The sequence below is a fragment of the Syngnathus scovelli genome, chromosome 8 (assembly GCF_024217435.2).
Source record: "Syngnathus scovelli strain Florida chromosome 8, RoL_Ssco_1.2, whole genome shotgun sequence".
NCBI classification, from domain to species: domain Eukaryota; kingdom Metazoa; phylum Chordata; class Actinopteri; order Syngnathiformes; family Syngnathidae; genus Syngnathus; species Syngnathus scovelli.
The window spans coordinates 18,560,730-18,578,822 of NC_090854.1; the positions used below are offsets into that span (position 1 = coordinate 18,560,730).

General features: G+C 54.2%; 1 protein-coding gene across 1 annotated transcript; it reads right to left on the bottom strand.

The window, feature by feature from the left end:
* Window positions 1–10,387: 10,387 nt before the first annotated feature.
* Window positions 10,388–12,350, bottom strand: LOC125974214 (zona pellucida-like domain-containing protein 1). The gene has a single exon (XM_049729190.1). It carries the CDS (start codon window positions 11,811–11,813, stop codon window positions 10,653–10,655), a length of 1,161 nt encoding a protein of 386 aa, XP_049585147.1. The 5' UTR covers window positions 11,814–12,350; the 3' UTR covers window positions 10,388–10,652.
* Window positions 12,351–18,093: the final 5,743 nt, after the last annotated feature.

Consider the following 18,093-nt stretch of genomic DNA (forward strand, 5'->3'; position numbering starts at 1 on the left):
CAGAATCTCCGAGTGGAAGACAAGGTCCCGGAAGCCTTTCATCATTCCGGCCGAGGCGCCGACGGACGAGCGGGCGTCCGACACCCCGGCGGCGGCGTCGGCGGCAAATAAATTGGACGGCCCCGTCCGTCTGCGGCCATCTTCTCTTTGCGCCAATTTGCTTGCGCTTGTCCAATTGGAGGATGTGACGAAAGGTCGCCCTGTCACCTTTGTTCTTCTCCTGCCGAGATTCCGCAGACGTGAATCATTGCGTTCGCGCGGGTTTCGACACGTGTTGAAGCGTTCAATCAAAAAAAAGAAAAAAAAGTGCCAGAAAAGCTTCCCAAGCACTGGCAGTCATCTGTGAAGTCGTCATCCGCGTGTCAGGAATGTGCTCAAAAGATTTCCACATTGAAAATTTCAACTGGAGTGACTTAGCACCTTCAGACAGTTTTTGGCCGCGCAAGACAGACCGCATTTTCTAGCTAATTTGGAAATGCTTTCCAATTTGTTCAACGTCCACTTGACCTCATTAAGCTCAATGACAATTTCATGGCCTTGGACAATCAAAAACGTCAAGCAAATAGCCACGATGGATTTTGCCAATTTTGTTGTTGTCTTTCGGTGAGATTGCTGGTCAAAGAAGTGGCATCTAATTGCTTGTTTCTTCATTACCTGTGACAAAAGCAGAGCAGAAAGAAGAATAGTAGATTGCCCCCTTGAGGGTCAAGATCAAGTTGGTGCTTTTGATCACTGCTGGAAGCTTTTGGAGCAAACAACATTTGGTGGATGACAAAAAGACTGAGTTTGCGTTTGGCCACCACTTTCAAGCCTAACCAGCACCAGACTGAAGCTTCTAAGGATCACAGTCTTTGTGGCCACGGGCCTTTTTGCCTCATTTTAGCCAGCCAGCCATCCAGCCAGCCAGCCAGCCGGCCAGGCAGGCAGCCAGCCAGCCAGCCCGCCGCGCGCACACCAAAGCCTCGGGAGATGTCGGAGATACGACCCCCACGGGCAGGTGTTTCTCATTTGAAGAGGCGTCCCGCCGAGAAACCCCCGCGTCTAAATGAGAAAGGTCCGCTTCGGTGGGCGGGGTCCCGAGAGCGGATCGTGTGACCAGCCCAACCCCCGTCCGTCCGTGCATCCGTCCGCCCGCACCCCGGTGACACTTTGAGCCTGCCGCTCGGCTAAGCTAGCGCTTTTGTTACCTCGGGAGCCGTCATGCATCTCAAAGCACAATGGCCGACGTTCTATCGAATGTCACGTCTTGAGTTTTTTGCTGTCTGTCGGTGACCAATGTTTTCATTTCTTTGACTAACTCTCTCATGAACTTGAATGCCTTGGTCAAACTGCTATTGAGGGCAGTATTTTTTTAAATGAACGTTTGAGGCCTGGAATTTGCTCCCAAATGTCAGTTTAGGCCCAAAATGGCCGGCCTCCGCTTTTATCTTTGGCAAAGGTCCTCGAGACTTGTGTGTGTGTGTGTCCCATTATGAAATTCAGCCAGCTTCAGGTCCAGTGGTGAAACTTGTGCCCGAGCCTGATTTGTTTACTTTTCATTCCAATGTGTCATTAGCTAGCGTCACGTTTTTAGCACCCTTGGCCAATAAAGCGCATCAGCAGCACCCTACTTCCGTGTCTGTCGGGGTGTTAGCTTTGCGGGGTGCGAGGAACGGTAGCATGCTAGCGCCCGTGTAAACCTCACACCTCAAGAGACGTGGTGGCAGCGGCGGCCGGCGGGCGGGCGGGCGGGCGGGCGACGCATGCTAATGCGGCCGCTGGCTTTGAGCCGCCTTGTTAACGACACGCTTTGCACCCCCCGGCCGCCTCCAGACGCCGGGCCGCTTCCATTATCACCTGGCTTTTCTCTTCTCATGTCAGTTCGTGTCAGGAAAGGTGGGCAGCGGGCGCGTGGTACCTTTTTTAGCCATGAATAGCACGGCCTACCCACAAAGTCAGAAGGGGTAAAGTGGGCATTGGCAGGGCCCGAATGGCAATCGTAGCCCTTTAAGCTCGCCGAATCGTAAAAAGCTCCGCCTTGTTTCAAGGTCGCCCGTCCTTCTGCGCAATCGACACGGACATGGGACCAAAGTTGCCCCGACAAATTTCCACATAAGAAAGTAGGACAAGTAGTTCCTTGCATGTCTGTCATGATTGTTTGACCTTGAGATGTGTGCATTTGTGTGTCCCGGTTCAGCTGCCACCTTCAGATTCGCATTCAGACACGCACGTACGTATGTGTTTGTGTGAGCCCCCCATAGATAGACTTGTGTGGGGGTGGGGCGGGGGCCCAAGCGGCCAGGAAACAGACCACCACTTGAAACGCAGCCGACACACTCGGCAGTCCAATTTTACGTGACAAGCGTTATAAAAGTGATTTATGCCACGCATGTGTGTGCCGCTTCATTATGACTCAATATTTAGCCATTAGAGGGCAGAGCGACTCGTTAGCATTGTGGCTACGCCGCGCTTGAACTTCCTGCCATCATAACAAGACAGGGCGCTGACTGACATCAATTGAAGGGGGAAACCAAAGTTAGCTAAGGTTTCCTAACCGTAAGCTAAGCGCTAGCTAAGGCTAAGCGCTAGCTAAATGTAAGCGCTGCTGTTGCTACGGGGAGCAGGTGTCTCTTGATTGACTTCTTGAGAACACGGCGTGGGCCGTTTCTGGGCAAACGTCTTTTCATGTGCCTCCACCGCGTGCATAGTATGTATTTATACGCCGTATGCATTTAGACCCACCCGCGGCCTTTTTTACCGTACGCAGCGACCCTTGAACCCTGCAGCGCCAGCCTCCCTCCCTTCCTTCGTGTCACGCGCCTCCTAGCGCTCCACGCTAATCCCCCCCCCCCCACCTGCTGGCTGGCGGAATGTCAAGTTAAATTTACTAGCGCCTAAGGACAGCTTTGAATTCAGGACGCCCGAGTTGGACTGTGACACTTTAGTAGCGCTTCAACTTGTTCACGCTGCGCTCGCTCGCTCGCTCGCTCGCTCTCCTCGCCTCTCTTGATCAAGCCACCAAAGGAAGAAACGGCGCAATCGAGTCAAATGAAGATTGAAAGTGGCAGCAACGTGCTCCTCCGGCTTTAGTTGCGTAAGACGCCGTGCCAGCTGCTAGCTCATTAGCACAAAGCATCCGCACCAGTTCAAGTGACAAAGGATGGCATGAAAGCAACCAAGCGGCCCATCCCCAAATCACCACTGAGCGTTTGGTGAGTGCAAAATGAGCTCCAAAGCCCCTCATCAAATGGCCGTGACAACATTTAGCACGATGTGATGACCCAAACCTGAGACCTCGACTTGGCATTTCCCAGCTGGGCGCCCCGGCCTGGCCCGTTATGGGACCACCTTTAACGGGCGGGTAGCGAGTGCTTGTTCTTCTTGTTTTTTGGAAGCTGTGACAGCCCCCCCCCGTGCCCCATTCCCCGCCCACGAACAGCACCTCAGCAGTCCAATGTGACAAAATGCAAAGTGGAATTCGCCGGGCCAGAATTGTCCCTCAGAAGGAGCATGTGAGCGGTCGGATGGCGGTCCGAGCGAGCCTGGCTGACAGCTGCCATGTTTTATAGGGCGGCTTCGATGACAGTCCCGCTAGGTGGGGGGCGGGGCCGCGGACCTTTTCAGACAGGAATTTGGTTTGTCATCAGATTCTAAAATCTGGCTGATTTATGAGCTTTCCGCTGGTCTTTTGCCTTTGACCCGCAAAGGCCCAGCGGGGGAAAGCCAGACATTTGGACCGATTGTTTGTTTGTTTACTTGTTGGACTTTCACCAGGCGGGCGGGCGGGCGGGCGGGCGGGCGGCCGGCCGCCGGCGCTTCCTTGGCCGACCGAGATCGCCACGTTTGCCGTACCGAGTAGTCTCAACGTTGTCGCAATGTGAGCTTGCTCCCCGTTGTCTTTTGCGAGCCTTCCGAGGGACTTTCCGGCTTTGGTTAATTGCGTCCCAATACTTGTGTCCACTAATGAGTTCCATCGCTGAAGAAAAGGAGGCTCTGATTTATGAAGTGCTAATTGTCAAGCGGTCGCTGACAGACGGGTCGCCGAGCGCTGAATGCTTGTCGGCTGGCGGCGGCAACGTGAAACCTCTTGTCGCGACCGTTTTTTGTTTTTTTTTTCTGTTGAAAAGTCGCAAACTTGTTGGCAGCGCTTGAAAAACGTCGCCTTGTCTAGACGAGCGCAAAGCCACAGACAGACTTTGTTTCTTGCCTTGCCTTGCCTTGCCTTGTCCGCTGAATTTGCTGACCTGCTCGCTCATTTGTTGAAAAGACGTGCTCGGTTTACCGTTTCAGGCGTTTGGCTCCTTGGGCAGACGGCGTCTTTTCTCAGAGACACTTTTGCGTACGGTACCGATGACGGCACGGTCTGGAGCGAGCATCAACGATGACGCGAGGAATGTGCTTGTGACGTGGAACTGCGGCCGGCACGTTTATGTCTGCCGGCTTTCCTCACGTCCGCTCTTAACACGTCGTAGCGGACAAAGTCGCTGGCCGCATCTCCTGTTTTATGAGCCCGAATGTTTGCTCGAGCGCGGCAATACGAGAAGGTCCGCGGAAAGGCGAGAACGCGGCGCGTGCTTGCATGCGCGCTCTCCGCGCCGTGGCGGGCCGTGGCGGGCCGAGCCGGTCGCTGGATGGTCAAGTGGAACATTCCGCTAGACTGCATTTGAACGGCGTGGTTGGCATCCGCTTTGGTGACTTGGCCTGGCCGTGCTCAGATGCACGCGCAGCTAACGTTACACACGCAAAAGAATCCCCCGTCGTATTTTTGGGATTAAAAATCAGTCTTTGCTCTGGAAAATGCACCAAATTCTAGTAGTCGTCATATCCACGTTGAAAAACAATTGGATGAAAATCTCTCAATTTGAACGGAGATGGATATCATGCCACGATATCAGTATCACATCGAGACGCTTTTCATTCTTGCAGGGCAAAAATCGGATTATTCTGGAAAATGAATGAGGGCTGGCTGCGTGATCTATTTGCGTGTTTTTATGAGCGCCATCGAGAAGTTTACAAGCGGTTTCCTGCCAGCTCGCCAGCCGCTTGTATCAGCCGACTGTCATCGACGTATAAGAAGTGACGGGTCAATAAAAGCGACAGCTGCGTGCACGGTGTCCCCGGACGCCCCCCAGCCAAACGCCCCCCAACCGCCTCGTTAGCAATGTTGCTAATTTGCCGCCCAAAGCTGACGAGATGCAAAGTGTTTTCCGAGCGAGAATAATTAACTGCGGTCGTGGGGTTGCCCAAGCGTGCGCACCCTTTTCAAAGTTTGTTCCGTGTCACCTCGCTGCCATTTTCAATTCCGGATGAATTGTCATTTCATCTCTGTCCGCCCGTCCATCCAATAATAATAATGATGATATTTGCGTGGCCCTACATGTGGTCTCATAAGCCCCAAGACGTGGCGTGGCGCGTCTGACTCTTTCTTTCAATGAAAAAGCCAATTCAGAGAGGTGTAATGTGGCACATTTTCGTCACGCTATGTGGAATTAAACCCCCAAAATCAACATGGCCTCAGCTTTCCAAAAGGCGCTAAAGCGGACAAATCCGCCGTGACGGCCAAAACCGGCGTGGGAAAGGGAAAGAAAACGCCTTAAGAACAAAGACAAGACAGGCCAACCACCAGAAAGGAACATTTGGAGAAAAGGACGCCGCTGTTTTGGGCAAATTGTGGCAACTTTTTCTCTCGTTGGCGAGCAGCCACCTCGGAAGGCCGCCTGGCCGGCCGGCCTGGCAGCAGGCGGCTCTGCGCCCTCACCTTGAGGAATGCTCAGCTCCCAGCCAGCCACAAAGTTTGCCGGCGCACCGCTCGGCATGTGGCGGGAAAACAATTAGCCGGTCGACACGGACGCAATGACAAGTCAGCGAGCTCTCGGGGCTCTCTTATTTACTTCTTCCCACGTTGTCGTCGGCGGGCAGCGGGTGCTCGGGAGAACCTGTCGGCCGTCATGTAAAAAAAGGGGCCGGCAGGTGGTGGCCCGGCTGGGAACGTGGAAGGAGCGGCGGGATTACCGATGGGGGGTGGGGGGGGAGTACTTGAGGCCGAGTCGCTGAGGTCTTTCTGCTAATTATAGGAGCAAATTCTGACAGAGAAAAATTAGAGGGAAACGGGACAGCTGCAGCCGACCAGTCGAGCGGTGCTTGGGTGGGGGGGTGGTGGTGGGGGGGGGGGGGGGTATGTTGTGGCTCGAAAAGGAGATTGGAAGGCAAGGGGGGGAGCAAATTTGGATTACTGGCCAAATCCTCGGAAGCGAAAACGGTCATGGGACGTCCTGTCTTTTCTTTGAATCGATGATGCTTCCTGCAACACCAAGACCTCCCTGGTGTGAATGTGTTTGCAGTGTCAGACCCCCCCCCCCCCCCCCAGGTCATTAGACACCTGCCTACACACACACACAATGACAGCCACTGTATTTTTGGCCAACCGTCACGTTCATCTGTTGGCAGTACATGAGCAGACCTTGTTGGATTCTTGATGCCCCTACAAAATATTGATTCATTTATGACTTGTGTTTCTCTATTTAATAATAATAAGACGATCAATCTTGGACATAGGATATGTACAATTACATTCGGAATTCTATTACTCTTATTTCTACTCTGGTTTTCTACATCACATAATATACGGTCACGAGACCTCCGACAAGACGAGCATGAATCAACCTCAACAAGCAGACGCTCGAGCGCTTTTCCAATTGGCGACTGATTGGCGGACGAATGCTAGCGATAGCGTTTAGCTCGGCCGCTAATTGCAATCACGACTTGGCAAGAAAAGGCAGCGTTTCACCACGAGAAATCAAGAGCCGTCGTCAATCGGCGACACGTATTAGTGATGTCATTGCATATTCTGTAACATGCGCGCAGAGCAAATGGACCATCACGCCAGCAATAGCGGATCTTCCAGATAGCGTCCTTCAACTCCAAATTGGCGTCCGTTTTGATGGCCGCATTTGTGTCAGTGCAAAGGTTTGGAGCGTATTCATACCCCTCCATTTGTTGTCGTGCTTTTTAGCAAAACAAATTTGCCAATTCTTGGAGGCTCTAATATTGTGGCCTAACTATTACTGGACTTGGAAATGCCAGCCACTTCGAATTTGTGACATTTTGGAAGTAAGCCGCGCATAAAACCCAGATCAAACCCAAAGTGCTCAAGGGTGTTGTTCTTGCCACCCTCTAAAACGGGACGCCGCTCCACAGTACCGGGGACGGCAAAAAGAGTTGCCGTCAAATGGCAGCTTGAAACCAAAATGGCCGCCTTCCTGTTTCTTTTGGCCCACAGCTCACCCCACCCCTGGAGACCTTTCCGCACGAGAGATGGCCGAGAGACGTTCGGCCGCTTTTTGCAGGAGGCTTGTCCTGGCTGCTTGCTTGACTTCTTTTGGGCGAAAAGCAAAACGTCCTCCGGCTAGTAAAAGCTTGCGCGTTTGCTCCGATCCGGTTTCCGTGAGAATGTCACAAGACGGCTCGGGCTCGGAGCTTAGCCGTCTTACAGCTGCGACGTCGGTAGCCAAGTGCGGCTGATTGACAGGTGTCCGCCGATCCCCCGGCTTTGCGCCGGAGATCCCGGGGTCCGGGCTCGCCCCGCTTGGCTCATCAATCGCATTCATGACTCCCAGGCCGAACGCGACAGGTGCTAAGGCCCTGAGCCCCCCCCCCCGTGCGGATTTCAATCCCACTCCTCATTTTTTATTGGGCCCCCCTGCCTCTTCTCCAGGGAATGAGCCGAGCTTGCAATTAGTGCGTGAAAAGTTCTGCTCTGAAAGTGACAATTTGATCATTGTGAGCATGAGCAGTGGCGTCCCGTTTGGACGCTCTGTCAATTTGACATCTCCTGAGCGTGAGCAGTGGCGTCCCGTTTGGACGCTCTGTCAATTTGACATCTTCTGAGCGTGAGCAGTGGCGTCCCGTTTGGACCCTCTGTCAATTGAACATCTTCTGATGTGTTTTTTGTTCCGGGCCTCCCTTTTGGAAATCAAGTTAAGTTGGCGCAAACGTCTTCAGGTGCCGGCTTTGCGCGGTGCCGGGTTACTTCCCGCGCCAAACCTAATTGGATTAGGCGCGGACCGGCGACATCACACACGTTTGCGAGGCGTTTAGGCCGCAGGCCGCGTGATGCTCGGGGGAGATTTGAAAGGCTTATCCCGGCCGGCCGGCCGGCCGGCCGGACAGATAGAGTGGCAGAACACAGCTGTGCTGAAATGGTTTATGCGGAGGCACGCGCACGCGCGCCAGCACGCACGCACGCACGCACGCACGCACACATGACAGACATGAATGCTTGAGTGTAAAATTGATTTACACATTTGTCTGTGACCAGGATGGAATGATGTGACCTGGTCAGTGTGGAAAAGAGGCTTTGCCTTTCTCTGCCATTGTATGGCACAGATTTGTTTGTGTGCCTGGACAGGAGAGAGCTCATTTTAACGAATCAAAACCAATGAAATAAGTCAACCATTTCTGACTCGGCCTAATTCATGGATGGATGAAAAAGCCTCTGAAAACAAAGCAAGTCAAATAGCACAACAAAAACATAGCAACGAGCTCGTGTCCAGAACGACGTCTTTGCTAAGAAAAAAAAAAGCCAACGTTTTGACTACATTTTGAGCAAAAAGGCCGCGAGGGGAGCCACAAACTATCGGTCCTCTTTGGCCCCGCCTCTTGGGCTTCTTTGCGCAGCGTAACTTGGCCCTCCCTCTCAACCGGCCCGAAATAAAAGTGACAGATGAGACGTGGAAATGAAGCTGCCCCGTCCGCGTCCCCGTCCGCGTCGCGCTTAAAAATAGCCGCTCGCCGCCATGGTGTTGTTAGCGCCGATGGTTTTGCGTGTCAGGTGTTTATGTGCGGACAAGGCCGCGCCTTTCGCCGCTCTGGCAGTCGTCGCCGCTTCCTCCGCTTCGTCACCTCCTTCGTCTTCCCTCGGTTGTCCGCATTTGCGCCCATTCGCTCTTTTTCGCGCGCGCACGTGTGCTCTCTGCAGACTGTGTTTGTCTTTGTGTGACAGGAGCAATGCATGTTGGGTGGGGGCAGCTGTTGTTGCCAAGTAAGTGTCTTCTTGTGCACCGCCAACGTCCTCGTCCGCAAGTTGAAGGTCAACGCTATGCACGCGCGGCTCTTTTGCTCATGCTCGAGGTTTAAGATTTGGCTCGAGCTCTCTTTTTTTGGTTAGAGAAAAAAAATCTTCCTTTTCTGCAATTCTTTCTTTTTGAAATCTCGCAGGCAATCAACAAACAACCAGTTTTGAAAACTAGCCAAAGTAAATTGACGCCAAATGAAGGGGAACAGCAGAGCGAAGCGTCAAACATGCACGGCGCTTTCACTCGGTCCATGCAAGGCAACTTACACGCCCTGCATGAGTTGCTGAGCCGTGCTTGCTTGGGCAAATGCGTTGCGTCTGCTGAAGCCAGCACCTGACCAAGTCTGTCACTTGTGGAGTCGTTGCCTTGCAAAGGCATCTTAAAGCCGCTCCGCTTTCGTCCCGCTGCGCGCGTAAAACGCTTTGAAAGCTCGCAAAGATTTAGGAAGGCCAAGGACGCGCCACCCATGGAGACCGCGGCAACGCGCATCCGCCCTCCGTGATATAGTGCCGGCGGCGCTCAGGTGTGCCGCTTCCGCAGGAAGGACGAGCGCGCGCGCGCACACGCAAAGTGAGGCGTGTAATGGTAACATGATGTTGAAGGCCGAGACCAAATTGCGCGTGTCGTCGCCCGTCTGTGAAATAGTGCAAGCGGTGACGTGCAGCGGGCGGGCGAGCGGGCCGACTGGGCAACGGAGGGTCGCCGACGGCGATGCCCGCGCAGCCAGCCGGCCGGCCTTTTGCGATTGGCACACATCCTTTGCGCGTGCCACCTGCTGCCAGCGACTTTGAGCCCTATCAACTGAGGACAGAATGAAATGGGAAAAATCCAACGTTGCCCAAAGAACGTCACGAGGGAGGGAGGGAGCTTCGGGAGGGAGGGAGGGAGGGAGGGAGGGAGGGCATCGTTTGGTTTGAGGCTGGCGCGACACTTAATAAAGCTGCTGCGCTCTATCATCCCGATCCGGCGCGGCCGGCCGGCCGGCGCTGAGTGAGCGCTCCGTGTTTATGGCTCCGCAGGGAGCGGCCTGTCATTGCCGGATTCCTGCCCGTGAAGTATGGCCGCGCCGCGCCGCGCTGCACCGCGCCGCTCGCGCACGCCAGACTCCCGCTTATTGAAGCTGACGGACGCAACGCCGAGGGGTCGCAGACGCTCCGGCAATATCCACTTTTGACCCAAATGGCCTCCTCATTGTTTATGCTCGACGGCAGCGTGGTGACGTCATTTGGCCCTTTTTCCTGTTGTGGCACATGAAAAAAAGAGGACACAATAGCTTTCCATACTTGTTTATTTGTTACATAAATGAGATGAGAAACATCCGTTTTGTCCTTGGGATCGGGCTTAGGGTAGGCTAGGATAGGGGGATCGGGTGACAGGTGGTTGGCTGGCTGGCTGGCTGGCTGGCCGGCTGACTGGAACTTTTTGGCATTTTGGGCTTCAAACGTAAAAAGACATTCCCAATAAATTAGAGAAACACAATACTTTGACAGCTACTTTGAGTTTGCTTTCAAAACATCCACGCTAAAGCTTTGATTCGGATGGACTAGCCTAACGGACGTCGGCAGTCGACCCGCTAGAGATTTGCCATTTTGGGCCTCCTTATTTCCTGAACCTCTTGTAGAAGACGACGGCGGCGGCGCAGGAGGCGGCGGCGCAGGCGAGCGCCAGGGCGCCGACGGCCACGCCGAGTCCCACCGTGGAGTCGGGGAGCGGGCCTCCCTCGCCGCCCTCCGGGCTCTCTTCCTTGGACCGGCCGCTCTCGGTCTTGGTGATGAGCATGGGGGAGGTGACGGTGTACGGCCGGGTGACGTCGGCCGCGTCCCTCTTCCTGCGCCGCTTGTTGCACTGCATGAAGGTGGCGCAGGTGCTGGTCTCGCACAAGCGGGTGATGCAGTGCAGGTAGTAGGTGGACACCGTCTGGTTCTGCTGCTCGATGAAGCGGAAGGCCGGGAAGTGGAAGCGGGCGCTCTGGCTCACGCCGTTCTGCACCATGGTGGTGAGCTGGTCCTGGGAGCACGGCACAAACAGGTTGAAGAAGCTGGAGTTGGACGGCAGGGGCGAGATGGAGGCGTAGCAGCGGTCCAGCAGCACGTGGAACTGGCCCGTCAGGTTGGTGGCCTTCACCTCCACGTAGATGTCGGTCCGGAGCTCCAGACCCAGCTGGGGGATCAGCAAGGGCTGGGCGTAGTCGGCGTCCCGGAACAGCTCCATGGTCAGGGTGCTGAGGAAGCTGCCGTTGTTGTCCCGGATGGCCACGGAGGACGCCGACACGTCCAACTGCGTGTTGTTGATCAGGTACTCCAAGGGGTAGGCGCACGAGTAGTAGTACTTGAGCTCGGCGTTGTAGGTGATGGTCCCGCTGGTGGGGTCCAGCGAGCGCACGATGCCGCTGACGTTCACCGTCTGGATGTTGGAGAAGTCGGAGAAGACGCCGGTGCCGGCCGAGCTGGTGGTGAGGAAGGTGCTGCCGCAGGCGTGCGTGCTGTTGAGCGGGAACTCAAAGCGGGCCACGGGAGGCCACGCCGACTCGTCTAAGGTGGCGCGGCAGTCCCGGCCCATCTCGTGGTTGAGGATGAGCAGCGTTTCGTTGTAGCCCGTGTAGATGACGGGGCACACCTGGATGGCCAGGGCGATGGACGCCGTGCCGCACTCCACCGCCATGTCGTCCATCTGAGGTCGCCGGGCGTCGCCGCCGCAGTCGCTCAGGCTCAGCGGACTGCTCCTCGCTATCATGCACGCCAGCGTCAACAAGATCTTCATGCTTGCGCTTCAGCTTTTTCAGGTGGACCTGACCACTTCAGGACTCTTTATAGGCGAGCGTCTTCAGGGATTGGACCAAATCAAGGTCAAAGCCGCGTTGCCATTGTGGCTCCGGCGTGGTGGGCCCGAGCCTCGGGGCAAGCTCCTGAAATCCGACGCTTTTGACATACAGATTGGGTTTCCCCGTCCGGGCTTCCCGTCTGGATTTGGGAGCACAATGCGAGTGAAGCGCCTGTGCCCGTGGGCTTCATCCGTGACCCACTTTACTTTACCTGACCTACTAAACAATGGACATCCACCACACCTTCTCTGCTGACCTAGAACTCCACATAAGTACGCCAAGTCATCAAATAGCGGGGCCGAGCGTTGGCGCGCCCGAGTTCCGGCAGGCAGGTGGCCAAAATGGACGCAAGCGCGTCTGACTTCCCGTTGACTATCTTTGATGCGGTCGTCTCCCTCCCCGACGTTTTGCTGCAAAGTAGCAGATCAGCTGTTGCCTGGGCCTGAATCTTTTCAATTTGTTTTTCCAAATCCGAGTACGAGGCCTAAAATTCCTTCAGCGTGACCTCGTTCTTAGGGAAGGGCTGGGCTGGGCTGGGCTGGGCTGGGCTGGGCTGGGCTGGGCCGGGCCGGGCCGGGCCGGGCCGGGCCGGGCCGGGCCGGGCTCGTCTCGTCGGGACCACGTCGAATGGCTGTCCCACATACGAGGCGGACATTGTGTGCGTGGCGCTCAGCTATTGTTGTGAAAAGAGCACAGTGATATTTGATCGGCGGCGTATTGTCGCCCCGGTAACAGAATCTACAGAAGCCATGCAAATGATGACGGTGGTCCTTTCCTGGGCACACGCGTGCGTCTTACATAAAGAGGAGACAACTAAGCCCATGCTTCCTTTCATAGCAGCCGCAATCACTTTGGATTTCCTAAACAAGAGAAACAAATATGCCATTTGCCACTTTTGATCCGGTGCGGGCTTCGGTTGTCACCGCGGTTGGGCCGCCTCTCTTTGACCCGCTTCACACCGGATAAAATGTCGTCTTTGGTGGAGCTGGCCTGGCGCTCAGATGATAAAATGTCGCAAGTGAAAGAGCCGCGGGCAGATATGTGTGTGTGTGCGTGTATGTGCGTGCGTGCGTGCGTGCGTGCGTTACTCTGCGGGTCCGTTGGTTGAGTTAGGAGACTTGGAAGACGCAAATTATTAAAGGTCACACTGTTTGCAGAGTTAGTTCTTTTTATTTTACTCACTTTACACTGTTTTGCTAGTTTTTTGTTGTTGTTGTTGTTATGCTCCACATACATATATGCGTTTTCATGATCATTTTTAAAAACTGTACTAAAGTCAGATTGTTTTCTTGAACATTGTTTTTAGGAAGGATGCGAGTAGGATTTTGGCGTTGTTGATTATCGTTCATTGTTTTTACATGGCGCACATCAGCAGGCGCAGGCGCAGGCGCAGGCGCAGGCCTGGAACGGTAATGAATAGGCTGCGTGTGGATGCCCTTGTTGTTGTTGTTGTTGTTGTTGTGCGCGTGTGTGTGTGCATGCGCGTGTGCATGTGTGGGCACGGACAGCAGGTGTATGGATGGTGACGGTGAGCTGCACCAGAGCAGCTGGATGGTCTGATTTGAGCTGCAGCAGGATGGGATCAAGCCACAGCTCATAAAAACACACGCACACACACACAACCTTTGTGGAGGCGGCTCGCTTTGACAACTGTGTGTGTGCGCGTGTGTTTTTGAATGCAGCAAATGAACGTGTGGCCTCAGGTGTCGGCCCCACGCTGGACGTATATGTGTGCGACCTTTCTCGCATAGCGTCCAGTGTGTGTGTGTGTGCGTGCGTGTGTGTGTGTGTGTGTGTGTGTGTGTGTGTGTGTGTGTGTGTGTGTGCGTGCGTGCGTGCATGCTGCTAGAGGACACATTGCTGGGTTGTGATGTGAAGTTTACTTATAGAAAATGCTTAAGTGTGAAATGAAACACTGATTGTATCCTGAGTCCTGACAATGAAGTGACCAACAAAGTAGGCAAGCCAATGAAAAAACTGGCAGAAGCAGCGTAGAAAAGAGCTGATTCTTATTTTTCTCACGTTGAGATTTCATCTGAGCTGAAGGCGGCTCAACTCTGCAAAATCTATTTGCGGAATTCGGCCGCCGGGAGCCGAGGCTGCCCCGCACATGTAAAAGTCATTAGCGTGCGTGCGTGCGTGCGTGCGTGCGTGCGCGTCGCCCAGTGGGCGTACCTGCCCGCCATAGCACCGGCCGACACCCGCTGTGCCGCAGCTCCATCTGTGGTCCACTCCATCATGTTGTGTGAGCGCAACCGGGGTCGGTGTCAGGGACGGAGTGGGAGATGGATGACCCCCCCCAGCCCCCCGTCAAACATTCCCGTCCTGTAAAAGACACACGCCAAAGTGACGATGGCAACGTGTTCCGTCAAAGAACTTCAAAAGGAAGGAGACGCCGAGCGAATCCTCCAAACAACTAACGTTTGAAGAAGCAACAAGTCATTCAAGGTCAAAATCTCTTTGACACGCTCAACCTTTGACCCCTCCGGCGACTGACGGCACGCCGTAACTTTTGCTTTGTAGGCAGCTGGCGCTCAAGGCCGCCATTTTCAGCTGCCGTTTCCTTGAAAGGCGTGGCCCCGACTTGTTGTTAATCAATCAAGCGGCAAAGCCGTCCGAGCGGTCCGCTCCGACCCGCTCCGGTCCGGTCCGCTCCGCTCCACCGGCCTGACAAAAGCACCAAAGCCAATGAGCGGCATAAGCTAGCAAACTAAGCGCCGTTGTTGCGCAAGCGACATCACAAAGCAAGCTAGCGTTGCCGAGCGAGTTGCGGCAGGCGGCCGCTCCTACGACCACGACGACCCGTGTGCCCCGCTCTAAATTATCCAGAGAGGAAGCCACCTGCCAGACGGGGGCGCGAGGGGGGGCCTTGGACCCAAAGTGTCCAAGGTGAACGACTCGCCGGACGCCACTCGGAGGGCCCTTTACGGGCCGACTCACCGCTTGACGCCCGCCCGGCCCGGGTCCCTTCCCTTCCCTTCCCTTCCCTTCACTTCCCGTGGCCCGCCGACCGACAAAGCCAGATGTCCGGCGAGGGTGACGGCAGCCTTTCTTTCCATTTGGCAAAGTCATCAGGCGCCTCTACACGTGTGACCTTCACGTGTCTGCGTGCAGTAAATAAAAAAGCCTTGCAGGTCTCTGGATGAGCCTCGGAACGCCGCGGGGACGAGGGCACGATGGGGGGAAGGGCGGGATGGGGGTCCCTCAAAATAACATCTGGAGGTCAATGGGTAAAGAGCCCAGCCTGAGAACAACGTCAGGTAATGAACGTCGCTCGTTTCCGATGTCACCTTAGCGTTGAATACAACGCAGCGATTCGACGTGATGCCACCGATCCGAGGGTCCGCCCAAAAAATGACGAGGTGGGGAAGGGCTCTCGACTTGGGGGTCCCCCTGGGTAAAAGGGAGCAGCTTGTTCTGATCCGGCAGCAGCTGTGGAAACACGCCGGGTCGGGATTTGCCTTTAAACAGCTGGACAAGCAACACGGACCGAGCAGAAGTCAACGCAAATGCATACAAGTGTTGCGCAATCGACACTTGTGCATTGTGCGTGCGTGCGTGCGTGCGTGGCATCACGCCCTCAGGACAGACCAGCACTCATCAGCTATTCGTCATATAGTACTACGTACTAAACGCGATGTCCGTCTCAATGAAGCGAGCAAGCAAGCCAGCATTTTGGTGGTAGTCTTGAAGGTGGCCACCTCAGGAATTGGATTTTTCCTCACTTAGTTAAAAGAGCAAAAAAAACGACAATAGGACAACAATGCAAATTGACTTCATTTTATAGATGTTTGTACTTGAATTTCTATCCATAATTGAATGTGCCCTTATTGGAACTTTTCCTACAGTTTCAAATGTTTTGAAAGGAATATTAGTCGCATTATAGTCGTTATAATTGGACGTCTTGAATGAAGAGCAAAAACCGAAATAACGAATCCCGAGCAAACCCAACAAGGTATAATGAGCTCATCTGTCGTCAACATTTGCGGTAATCCTTGATCGTGTTTCTCTCCGAGTGAGCAACTTTGCGGATTCGAGCGCAGCTGGTCGCTCATGTCTGTCAATGCGGCTATTACGCACACACACGCACGCACACACGCACACACGCACCCTCGCTCGCTTGCTCGCACGACCCCCCTCAATGCGCGTGCGTGTGAGAGACCTTGAAACTAATGCTTGAACATTACACCCAACACCTTGCCACATGCGCAAACGTTAGCCCCGAGCGAGCTAATGGCCCTCCTCGCGCTTTTCGCCTCTCTATTATACATACGTACGTATCTGCTGGATTTTATTTTTGAAGGCTGGCTGGGTGCTGACGTAGCCTGGCTTGCTCGCAAAGTATTTCTAAACAAGGTCATTGGCGTGGCTAGCTGGGATTGCCAAAGTGTGGCTCCCTCCGCTGCAGTCCTTCTCAAATTGTCCATGTAGTGGCACGTCTGACCCCAGGCAGGGAACGTGTTCATGAGGCTAGCTCTACCGACCGCAATTTTATAGATAAATGATACTATTCATAGTCACTGCATGAGAACCGTTGGCTGGCAGGCAGGGGGATATTTTCTTCTTGGAGGAAATATTCTGTCCACACTGGGGTGGCCGTCTTTTTGGATTCGTTTTCTTTGCTTGACCTGCCCCGTTTTCTCAAATGCGCCGTGATGACCACGGCTTGCTTTTGTGTCTTTGCTGCACAAGTGCCACAGCGCTAATGCGGCTAGGACAATGCACTAATGCTACAATGGCTCGCTAACGGGCGAGAACTCCGCGCTAATTGCCACGTACAACAAAAGGGACAGCAGGTGCATGTGTGTGTGTGTGTTCTTTTACTGAAAAAGAATGTGCTAACTCAAAAAGCTAGCGTGCGCATAGCTGGGATGTAGCGCATTGGGGTGTGTAACTGTTAAAAGTGTGTGTGCTTTTGTCATATTCACAGTAGGCCCGGCCCGCCTGTTATCGGGAAGGCGGCGTGGCGTGCATGGCTGCGACGGCTTGAGCGACACTTTGCCCGCTGCGTTGCCGCACTGATGAGCGAGCTTCAGCTCTTACCGTGATGTTGGTAGAGCGGTGTAGCCGCTAGCAAGTAGCCGCTAGCAAGTAGCCGCATCGGGGTTTTGCGTCTGGCGTTCGCACGCACGCACGCACCGTGCCGGCCGGGTTCAGGGTCAACTTCTGACATTGGGTCGAAGCAGAGACCCCGTGTGGATTTCCAAGTGGTCCCGCCGGGTTTGGGTACTGTTTTTTTAATTGGCTGGCGGTTTTGAGCTGTTTTGCACATTGACACTAAAAGGAAGTGGGACTTTTTGGCGCTTTTCTGGGCTTCTCTGGACTTGTTTAGAGAAATGCATTTTGTGCTGGTATATTGTTGCCACCGCTCTCCCTGTCCCGATTCCGCGAGCAGGAAGCAAATCTATATTTTGTATGCCTTGCTCACTTTTAGGCCCGTTGATTTCCTAGCCCTTGCTCACCTTGCTCGAAAACCGACTTCAAGTTGAGCCACATTTTCCAAGGTGATAAAACGAGACTATTTTGACGGCAGCGAGGTGGAACTTTTTGTCCTCGGGGCTAAAAACCTGAAGCGGGAGGGCCAAGGCAGGTACAAGGAAAAGAAAACAAAATGGTAGACGCGGGCGGGCAGGCGGCGTTGTAGCCCGTGGACTCCGAGATGCCACGACCCAATTGAGTTAGTGCACTTGGGAGCCCAAAGAGGTGAAGAGAACGCCTTTAACTTGATTAGACGCTAATGCGAAGCAGTCGCAAGCCGCACACGGCGGCCGACATCTCCTCTTCGACTTCTCCTCACGTCTTCTGCATGTGTGTGGGTGTGTGTGTGTGTGTGTGTGCGTGCGCGCGTAGATTTAATGATGTCACGCGATGATGTCCTTTTTGTGTGTGTTTTTTTTTAAATGACAATGTTTTTACACACTGAAAATCTCCTTGGATTAGTCACATGACCACAGTCTGGACCCAGACTAGACCAGGTCAGCGGGTCACGTTTGGGCTGATGTTAAAAGTTTGTGTGTGCGTGTGTGTGTGTGTGTGTGTGTGTGTGCACGTGTGTGTGTGTGTGTGTGTGTGCGTGTGCGTGTGTGTGTGTGTGTGTGCACGTGTGTGTGTGTTGCATGGCCAGAAGGCTTATAATGAGGCCTGCGCTCAAGCCTCTGTGCTGACAGACAACTTTGCCCTAGAGACACACACACGTTGTGTTTATGCACGTGTGTGTGT

What these genes read in the sequence shown, in the direction of transcription:
- LOC125974214 (XM_049729190.1), bottom strand. Translation starts at nt 11,813, where the DNA reads ATGAAGATCTTGTTGACGCTGGCGTGCATGATAGCGAGGAGCAGTCCG.